The sequence below is a fragment of the Castor canadensis genome, chromosome 7, assembly GCF_047511655.1.
Source record: "Castor canadensis chromosome 7, mCasCan1.hap1v2, whole genome shotgun sequence".
In the NCBI taxonomy this organism is placed as follows: Eukaryota; Metazoa; Chordata; class Mammalia; order Rodentia; family Castoridae; genus Castor; species Castor canadensis.
In genome coordinates, this window is record NC_133392.1 from 127,913,790 (window position 1) to 127,924,572 (window position 10,783).

The following is a 10,783-nucleotide window of genomic DNA, read 5'->3' on the forward strand; positions in this document are numbered from 1 at the left end:
GTCTTTTGAACTATTTGCCCAGGCCGGCCTTGAACCATGAGCCTCCTGATCTCTGCTTCCCAAGTAGCTAGGATTACAGGTGTGGGCCACTGGCACCTGTCTTCCATTTGCCTCTTATTGAGCTTTATTTCTGTATTGCAAAATAATTAACTTTTTTCTGTAATAAACAAAGCTAGATTAAAAATTTCAGGTAGGCAGAAACACCTGGCTAGCAAAATAAGCGTTTGAAATGTCATCCATTATTACCATTTTTTTTCCCATGAACACCTGAGTTAGTTTTCAAAGTAGGGATAGAGTATCAAAAACAATTTTCTACTTCTAGGTTTCTTTCATTTTTTTTGTTTTATTTTTAGCAAAGCTCTGCAATTCTGTTCACAGAGGATGTAATCCTATGACAGATTTGCAAAATGTTGTACTGCGTATTAAAATGATGCATAGAGCTGGGCACTGTGGCTTACACCTGTAATCCTAGCTACTTAGGAGGCAGAATTTGGGAGGATCATAGTTCAAGGCCAGCCCTGGCAAAAGGTTCATGAAACTGCATCTCAATCAATAAAGCTGGGCATGGTGGTGCACACCTATCATCCCAGCTACACAGGAAGCATAAATAGGATGACTGTAGTCCAGGATGTCATGGGCATAAATGAGACTGTATTTGAAAAATACCTAAAGCAAAAAAGGGTTGGGGATGTGGCTCAAGTGGTATAGCACCTGCCTAGCAAGCTTGAGGCCCTGAGTTCAAACACCATTACCAAAAAAAAAGAAAAAAAATTAGGGATATTCATTTAAAGTGACACTGAATTGTCAAAGAACTTAATGATACTGAACAAAATAATTTGTCAGATAAAGATTTTCTGTCTCATTGTCTGCTTGGTGATCTTAATTTCCAGATCTACAGCCATCATTCACAGGAAGAGAGAGAGACAGACGGACAGACAGACAAACATGGATTCCTTTCCCACCCAAAAGAAAAATGATATGGACTTATCTAGGAATGACATTGCCCTCTTTAGTGATTCAAGTGAACATAAAATAGAGAATTTAAATTAGAATAGTTACATAGCTAGATTAAGGTTTCAGGATCAATTACTAGAGTACAAGAGAGTGAATTTATAGAGGGTTCCTTGTTTTGTTTTGCCTTTTTTTGCGGTACTGGGGCTTGAACTCAGGGCTTCACCTTGAGCCACTCCACCAGCCCAATTTTTTTGATAGGGTTTTTTGAGATACAGTCTGATTAACTTTTTGCCTGGGCTAGCTTCGAACTGCAATCCTCCTGATCTCTGCCTCCTGACTAGTGAGGATTACAGGTGTGATTTTTTTTTTTTTGGTACTGGTGTTTGAACTCAGGGCCTCACGCTTGCTAGGCAGGTGCTGTACCACTTGAACCACTCAACCAGCCCATAATATCCCTAATTTTTTTGCAACATGATTAAATAAATGTAAGAAGTGATAATAGACAGTTGATGATAGTTGATTTTTTTTCCTTTTAAATAGTATTGTAAGGCCTAGAATTAAATACATCATCAGTATAGCAAACATAGACTCCAGCTATTACTTCTCATCATTATCTTATTTTCTATAGTATCTTAGCAAAAATATTTCATTTCCAGGTTTAATTTATGTAATTGGGGGAATCAGCAATGAAGGAATAGAGCTTCGTTCTTTTGAAGTTTATGATCCACTTTCTAAGCGCTGGTCTCCACTTCCTCCGATGGGAACCAGGAGAGCCTATCTTGGGGTGGTTGCACTCAATGACTGCATCTATTCTATTGGAGGGTGGAATGAGACACAAGATGCTCTTCATACTGTTGAAAAATATTCCTTTGAAGAGGTAGGTTGGATGATTTGAAATATTTATTATCTTGTTTTCATGTCTGTTAGATCTGTAGTGATGTGCTCTCTTTAACTCATGATTTTGGTCATTTATTTATTTATTTTTCTCTTTTTATTTTCAAAGAACCAATTTTTGGCATCATTGATTTTTTTTTTCTATTGGTTACCCATTTGCTATTTCCTTGATTTGTAATTTATTTTTCCTTCCTATTAATATTTTTTCCTCCTATTAATTCTGATTTTTTTTTTTTTTGTGGTTCTGGGGCTTGAACTCAGGATCTTCACCTTGAGCCACTCCACCAGCCCTATTTTTGTGAAGGGTTTTTCAAGATAGGGTCTCGGAAACTATTTGCATGGGCTGGCTTCAAACCATGATCCTCCTGATCTCTGCCTTTGAGTAGCTAGGATTACAGGTGTGAGTTACCCGTGCCTGGCTTATTTTGGATTTTTGCCCTTCTTTTTCTAGATTTTTTTTTTTCTAGATTCTTAAAATAGGAGCTGAAGATAATGATCATAGACTCTACTTTTTCTATAATATAATTTTTTGAGTGAATCTTGCTATATAGCCTAGACTGTTCTTGAACTTGAGATCCTCCCACCTCTGCCTCCCAAGTGCTGGGATTATAGGTATATGCTATAACCAGCTACAATATAATCATTTAAAGTTATAAATGTTTTCCAAATACCACATTAACTGCATACTACACATTTTGATTTTTTTTTTTTTATTGTTGCTTGGTTGGGGTTGTTTTGGTGATACTGAGGGTGTTAGTGCTTATGAGGCAGGTGCTCTACCGTTGGAGACACATGCCCAGCCTTTTTTTTGCTTTGGTTATTTTTGTGTTATGGTCTTGTGTTTTTGCCCTGGCTGACCTGGACCTTGATCCTCCTGTTTATGCCTCCTGGGTAGCTGAGATGACAAGTGGATGCCACTGTGCCCAGCTATTGGTTAAAATGGGTCTTACTAACTTTTTGCCTGGAATGGCCTCAAACTGCAATCTTCCCAATCTCTCCTTCCCAGGTAGCTGTGAGCCATTGCGCCTGGCTGATATGTTGTGTTTTAATTAGCATTTATCTTAAAATATTTTCTAATTTCCCTGATAATTTCTTGTTTGACCAGTGGGTTATTAGAAGAATGTTATTGGGTGATTGGGCTGGTAAATCATCTAAAGCAATCATTAAGAAAAAATGTGAAACAAACAAAAAAAGAAAAATGTGAAGCTGGGTATCGGTGACTCACACCTTTAATTCTAGCCACTCAGGAGGCAAAGATCAGGAAGATCTCAGTTCAAGTCCAGCCCAGACAAATAGTTCACGAGACCCTCTCTCAAAAATACTGAACACAAAAAAGGGCTGGCAGAGTGACTCAAGTGGTAGTGCATCTTCCTAGCAAGCATGAGGCCCTGGGTTCAAACCCCAGTGCTGCCAAAAAAAAAAAAAAAAAAAAAGGTGAAGTAATATAACTAGACAATGAAGGAGATAAAAATGGAATACTAAAACAACACAAAGATACAAAGAGGCTGGGGATGTAGCTCAATGATAGAGCACTTGCCTAACATGCACAAAGCCCTAGGTTCTATTCCAAGCACTAAAAATAAATAAGTAAACAAATGAGATTAAAAAGTGGGGAAAAAAGAATGAAAGAATGAATTTTGATTAAGTATAAAAAAAGTATAAATTCTAAACACCCTTTAAAAGTCAGAGATTGTTAGCCAGGTACAGTGGTATGTGCCTGAATCCCAGCTTCTCAGCAGGCTGAGGTGGGAAGATAATTTGAGCCTATGAGTTCAAGATCAGCCTGGATAACATAGTGAGATCCAACTCCCCACCACCTTGCAAAACTCCAAATGAAAGTCAGAAATTATCAAACTGTATTAAAAAACAAGCCACAACTATACATAACTTATAAGAAATGCAGTTTATAAACACATAGATAAACTAAAAGTAGATGGAGGGGAACAAGGGTAGAGCTCAGTGTTAGCATTCCTGTTTAGTATGGACAAGGCTCTGGGTTCTACTGCCTATACTAAAAAATGAAGGAAGGAGAAGGGGAGGGGGAGAGGAAGGGGAAGAGGTAGCAGAAGAGGAAGGGGAAGGGGAAAAAGGAGAAGGGTGGAAGAAGGGAGATGCACCATGATAATGATAATGACTACATTTAATATTGGACATAGTAGACCCCAGCACAGAGATATAAACATTTCATAACCAAAAACGATTAATTCAAAAGAATACATAATATTCTCAATGTATGTACACATACCAACAGAGCTTCAAATACATTGAACAAAACCTGACATAAATTACAGGAGAAAGAGACAAATCCACAATTAAAGATGGAGATTTCAACACTCCTTTCTAGTAATTGACAGAATGGTTGGACAAGTGAGATAGAATAGAGGAGACTTAATAACCAACTTGACCTAATGGAAATTAGAATTCTTTTTTGGTATATTACCTAGGAGTAGAATTGCTTGGTCATATGGTAACTATATTTAACCTCAGGAACTGCCAGAATATTTTCTGAAGTGGGTATACCATTTAACTACCATAAATGTATAAGGGTTCCAATTTCACCACATCCAATGCTTGTTGTTTTTTATTTTTTTTAGGGGTACTGAGATTTGAACTCAGGGCAGATATTCTACCACTTGATTCATGCCCCCAGTGCTTTTTGCCTTAGTTATTTTTCAGGTGGAGGCTCATGTTTTTTTTCCAGGTACTGGCCTGGGACAGTGATCCTCCTACTTAAGGCCTCCCAGGTAGCTGTGATTATAGGTATGAGCCAACAATACCTCCTTTAGCTATCCTAGTAGATGTGAACTGGTATCTCACAGTGGTTTTGATTTGTATGTTAGTAACCTTTCATGTGCTTATAGGTCATGCATATATCTTCTTTGAAGAAGTATTTATTCGATTTGTCCATTTTATGTAACTTATTTATTCAATTTATTTATTTTTAGCAGCAACTGAGGCTTGAACTCAGGGCTTCATACTTGCTAGGCAGGCACTCTACCACTTGAACTGGCCTTGGACTGTGATCCTGTTACCTATGCCTCCCAGGAGCTGGGATCACAGGCATTACCAAGTCCAGCTTGTGGTTGATATAAGAGCTTGCTAACTTTTTGCCCAGGCTGGCCTTGAACCATGATCCTCCAATCTCTGCCTCATGAGTAGCTGGGATTACAGACATAAGCCACTGTGTTCTGCTTGTCTATTTTAAAATTGGATTGTTTAATCTTATTATTGAGTTGTAGGAGTTCTTTATACAATGTAGATGGGACTCATTTGTCAAATATATGGTTTGCAAAACAATTCTCATTGTATGAATTTTCTTCACTTTCTTGATAGTATTTTTAGAAACACAAGTTTAAATTTTGATGTCCAATTTATTTTTCCTTTTGTCACTTGTTCTTTTAGTGTCATAACTAAGAAACCATTGCTTAGTAACACAATTACATAAATTGTAATTTATGCTTTTTTAATGTTTTTCTCCCCTAACAGTTTTAGGTCTCTGATTCTTTTTTTTTTTTTTTTTTTGGTGGTATTGGGGTTTGAACTCAAGGCTTGTGCTTGCTAGTCAGACACTGTACCACTTGAGACAAGGCTCCAGCCCCCCTTTTTGTTTTGCTTCAGTTATTTTTCAGGTAGGGTCTCCAGTTTTGCCCACAGCTGGCTTCCAACCTTGATCCTCCTATCTATAGTCACCCATGTAGCTGGGATTACAGATGTGCACCAACAATGCCTGGCTTATGATGAGAAGGGGGGTCTTGCTAATTTATTGTCTAGGCTGGTCTTGAATTACAATCCTCCTGATCTAAACCTAAGTAGCTGAGATTATAGACATGTACCACCATACCTGGCTTATATTTTTTTGGCAGTATTGGAGTTTGAACTCAGGGGCTTGTGTTTTCTAAGCAGGTACTCTACCACTTGAGTCATGCCCCCAGTCCTTTTTGCTTTAGTTATTTTTGAGATAGGGTCTTCTGTTTATTCCAGGCCTTCTGGACTTCCATCCTCTTATTTATGCCTCCTGTGTAGCTGGGATAACAGGCGTGTACTACCATTCTTAACTTTTATTGGTTGAAATGAGGTCTTGTGAACTTTTTGCCTGGGCTGGCCTCAAATTGCAATTATTCCTATCTCTTTCTCTGTGTTTCTCTCTTTTTTCTTTTTGGTGGGATTGGAGTTTGAATTCAAGGCTTTTTGCACTTGTAAAGCAGGTGCTCTTATGCTTGAGCCATACCTCCAGTTCCACCATTCCTCTGGTAATTTTGGAGATGGAGTTTTGCGAACTATTTGCCCAGGCTGACCTCGAATTGAGATCCTCTGGATCTCAGCCTTCTAAGTAGCTAGCATTATAGGAGTGAGCCTCTATGCAGATCTGAGGGTTTTTGTTGTTGTTTTGTTGGGGAGGCTCAATTCTGTTCATTAATCTTTATGTGTGTCCTTATGTCTGTACTGTATTGCCTTGATTATAGTAGTATTGTAGTAGTTACTTTTGGAATCAGAATATGTGTCTACCAAGTTAGATCTTCTTTAAAAATTGGTTTAGCTATGGGTCCTTTGAATTTCATACATATTTTAGAATCAGCTTGTCAAATCCTGCAAAGAAGCCAGCTGGATTTTTGGTAGGAATTACAGTGAATCTGAGATTAATTAGGAACATTTTCCCATCTTTTTGTTTGTTTTTTGGTGGTACTGGGGCTTGAATTCAGGGCCTTCACCTTTAGCCACTCCACTAGACCTATTTTTGTGAAGGGTTTTTTGAGATAGGGTCTTGTGAACTATTTTCCTGGGCTGGCTTCGAACCACGATCCCCCTGGTCTCCGCCTCCTGAGTAGCTAAGATTATACGTGTGAGCCACCAGCACCTGTGTACATTTTCCCATCTTAACAATATTAAGTCTTTTGTTTCATGAATCTGGTTATGTCTCCCCTTTTGTTTAGGTATTCATTTTGTTTCAAGTGTTTTATCATTTTCAGTACCTTGTACTTTATTGGTTTTACTCCAAAGTATTTTATTCCTTTTGATGCTATTGTGAACTGAATTGTTTTATGTCATGTTCAGATGTTCATTGTTAAGTGTGAAGAAATACAATTGATGTTTGGATATTGGTCTAGCATACTTCAACCTTGATGCACTAATCTAATAGGTGGTTGTTGTGTGGTGCTGGGGATCAAACCCAAGGCCTCACATGTGCTAGACAAGCACTCTAGTACTGAGTTACACCCTCTTGCCCAACAGAATGTTTGTGTGTGTGTGTGTGTGTGTGTGTGTGTGTGTATGTGTGTATTCCTTAAGATTTTTCTATGTACAAGAGCACATCATCTATAGAGACTATTTTACTTCTTAAATCTGAATGCATTTATTTATTTGGTGGTACTGGGGCTTGAACTCAGGGTCTCATGCTTTCTAGGCAGGTGTGCTACCACTTGAGCCACTCTGTCAGATATTTTTTGTGTTGGGTATTTTCCAGATAGGGTCTTGTGAACCATTTGCCCCAGCCTGGCCCTGAAACTCAATCCTCCTGATCTCTCCTACTGAGTAGGTAGGATTACAGGCATGAGCCACCAGCACCTGGGTTCATTTTCATTTCTACTTGCTCTGGCTAGAATTGTTGAATAGAAGTGACAAAAGTGGACATCCATGTCTTACAAACCATAAATATTTTGATTCTCATTCTGATGACTTCAAACTTTGATGATATTTTAAATTTCTTTCACCTTCCACATTGATACAATTTGCATCTATATAATATAGCAAGCAAACTTTAAAAAATTGCCTCGTTTTTTGAGACATGGTCTTGCAATATAGGCCAGGCCAACCTGAAACTTGCTGTGTAGCCCAGGCCCAGCTGGAACTCATGATCCTCCTGCCTCAGCTTCCTGAGTGCTGGGATTATAGATGTGCACCACCACACCAGTGAAAGTAAACTTTTTTTTTTTTTTTTGCAGTCCTGGGGCTTGAACTCACCTTAAGCCACTCCACCAGCCCTTTTTTGTGAAAGGTTTTTTCAAGATAGGGTCTCACAAACTATTTGCCTGGACTGGCTTCGAACTTCGATCCTCATGATCTCTGCCTCCTGAGTAGAGGAGTAGTAGGATTACAGGCGTGAGCCACCAGTGCCTGGCAAAGTGAACTTTTTGAGGACACTTCCTGTTGCTAATTTTTCTGTATGGCTGTAAAATGAATAGATTTTAGCTCCAAAACAATTACTTATCAATAATGACTTACCTTGGATTTTAATGCATAAATCCAAAATTTTAATGCTATTTACTATTACTAAAATCTTACATCATAGATCCAAACCATGAAGATAATATAAAACATGTTTATCATCTTGCAGAGTTTGTTTTGAGATCACTTGGAATAAAAAGCCAACTACCAGGCTAAGGAGTAGCTCAGTGGTAGAGTGTTTGCCTAGCGTGTGTGAGGAGTCCCTGGGTTTTATCCTTAACCCTACAATGGAAAAAAAAGAAAAGAAAAGAAAAAAATGTATCTTTAAAAAGGCAAACCAGCCCCAGTACTGCAAAAAAAAAAAAAAAAAATTAAGAAAAAGGCAAACCAGAACTCTAATTTAATACACTGATAGAAATGAAACAATACAGGATAAGCCTCATAGTCCCTTTATTTGTCAAGTAGCATTTTATGAGGGTGGAGGTTAATTCTCCTCAATTATAAATACAGGACTAAAATATCCTAATTTATCTTAACCTTAAGTTATGTACCTTTTGTGAACCTATTTTCTGTTTTTTGAAACAAAATCTCACTGTGTAGCCCAGGTTGACTTGGAAGTTGCTATATATCCCAGGTTGGCTTCAAACTGGTGATCTTCCTGCCTCAGTCTCCCAAGTGCTGAGATTACAGATGTGTACCACCATGCCTGACAACACACCTGTCTTTTAAAATACAAACATTTTTCAGCTATGTCAGCTTTGTGATATATTCCATAATTGTAAATGATCATAGCATTCAAATTTAATCTGGTACTCTAAAGAATTATCCCTGGTTTTAGTATTTCAGAATTTCACTTAAGTTCAAATCAGAAATACACATTAACTGTGTATCTGTACTAGTGCTATACTGGATAATAAGATGACAAGCTCATTGAATCACTGTCCTTGAAAAGTTCATTTTCTAACATTGATGAACAACAGTGTTCACTTTTTATATTTTAAAAAACTACCTACATGGTATGCTTTATTTAGATAAATCACTTATTTATTACCTGTCTACTTGCTCGTTTCTATCCTTATTACTTCTTAGGGCTTTTATTAGCTTTCCTATTTTCTGAGTATTGACATTTTCACTAAAATGTAGGACACTACCAGTAATTTTGGCTAAAACAGCTTGTTAGAATTTCTTTAGGGAGTGATGTATACCACAGTTACCAAACATTTCGTGTAAAGAGCTACAGAGTATATTTTTTACTCTGTGGGCCACATACAATCTCTTCTTTCCCTTTTTTAGAATAACCTTTTAATATGGAAAACTCATTCTTTGTTCTCAGGCTATACAAATATAGACTGTAGTTCCCAACTCTTGAAAATATGTTCTGCAGATTACTAACTCTACAGGATGGTCCTTGAAACAAGGATTCCATGGTCAAATAAATTTGGCAAGTATTGTATGCTATATCATTCTCTTGGAAAGTTTAAGTTTTTTTGTTAGCATATTAAAAGGCCCATCAGTATATAAGTATCTTTTTCCTTGGAGTTCTGTGAGTCTTTTGTTTTGAGTATATATCCTACTTATATTCCACAGACCTAGGTTTTCAAAATGCTGGCCTATATATTATTTCTAGATCATCTCCTGATCATAATTTATAATCAGACATGTTTTCCTATAATTTTCCTCTGAGTTTACTACTTTGTCCATGCCTACTCAAAAAATTGATTTTAAAAGTTCCAATATTTATTTGACTGGATTGTTTGAAATTTAAACATGTAAAGCAGCCTATCTGATTTCTGAGATTTTATTATCATTTTTATGACACTACTAACGTTTATGTTTTTTCTCTCTTAACCAGGAAAAATGGGTTGAAGTTGCCTCAATGAAAGTGCCTAGAGCAGGCATGTGCGTTGTTGCTGTCAATGGTCTTCTGTATGTTTCTGGAGGCCGATCTTCCAGCCATGATTTCTTGGCCCCAGGTACCTTGGACTCAGTTGAAGTTTATAACCCCCATTCAGATACATGGACAGAAATTGGTAATATGATCACTAGTCGTTGTGAAGGGGGTGTTGCTGTACTATGAAATGTAAAGCATAAGAGTACAAGGAACATCTTGAAAATGTTGGATCTTACCTTTTGCAAATCAAACAATGTATTTGGTAATAGGCCCCTCTGAATCTTTTTTTTTTTTATTGTAGGCCCCTCTGATTCTGTTAGTTTTTCATTTATTGGGTAGATAAGTAACTGAATAGTGACTTTTCTAAAAATTTGGATGAGAATGGGTATGGGATATATTCTAAATTAATAATGAGCTCACACAAATTTGCCAAGCTTACCAAACAATAAAAATGCTGTTTATCCTCTAGAATTATCCAGTTACCCATAGAGTCTTAATTGTAAAAATTGTTTCCTAGGGGCTGCTGGGAAAATAGCCCCTTTGATTGTTTCTCCAGTATAATTTCAAATTTTAACATAACCTGTATATGTTGTAGGAATAATATCTATGAGAAGGCTTAAAGAATTCTATACATTAATGATTTGATCCAGAGCATAGTTTCTATGGCCATAGTTTAACTTAAACAGAAAAGCCAGTGAAAAATTCCCTAATGTTATTTGATGGCAGGAGTTTCCAGTACCCCCAAACATTTTATTAGAAACAGATGTACTGGGAGGGGCATGTGGGGAAAAAAAAATCTAGCTATTTTTTGGCTGTACTAGGATTTGAACTCAGGCCTTATGCTTGAGTGCTCAGGCACTCTACCACTTGAGCCACAACCTG

At 37.3% G+C, this 10,783-nt stretch overlaps 1 protein-coding gene across 7 annotated transcripts in view; it reads left to right on the forward strand.

Moving 5' to 3' along the window:
- Positions 1-10,372, forward strand: part of Ipp (intracisternal A particle-promoted polypeptide) — a 35,638-nt gene extending 25,266 nt beyond the window's left edge. For 3 of the 7 annotated variants that reach the window (XM_074080266.1, XM_020157614.2, XM_074080267.1), the window contains 2 exons: positions 1,611-1,831; positions 9,863-10,372. In XM_074080266.1, the coding sequence (XP_073936367.1) occupies positions 1,611-1,831; positions 9,863-10,087 (446 nt within the window). In that variant the 3' untranslated portion in view covers positions 10,088-10,372. Of the gene's footprint in view, positions 1-890; positions 1,588-1,610; positions 1,832-9,343; positions 9,452-9,862 lie in introns of those variants that run through there. The other 4 variants (XM_074080270.1, XM_074080268.1, XM_074080271.1 and 1 more) reach the window with 4 other exon arrangements.
- Positions 10,373-10,783: the final 411 nt, after the last annotated feature.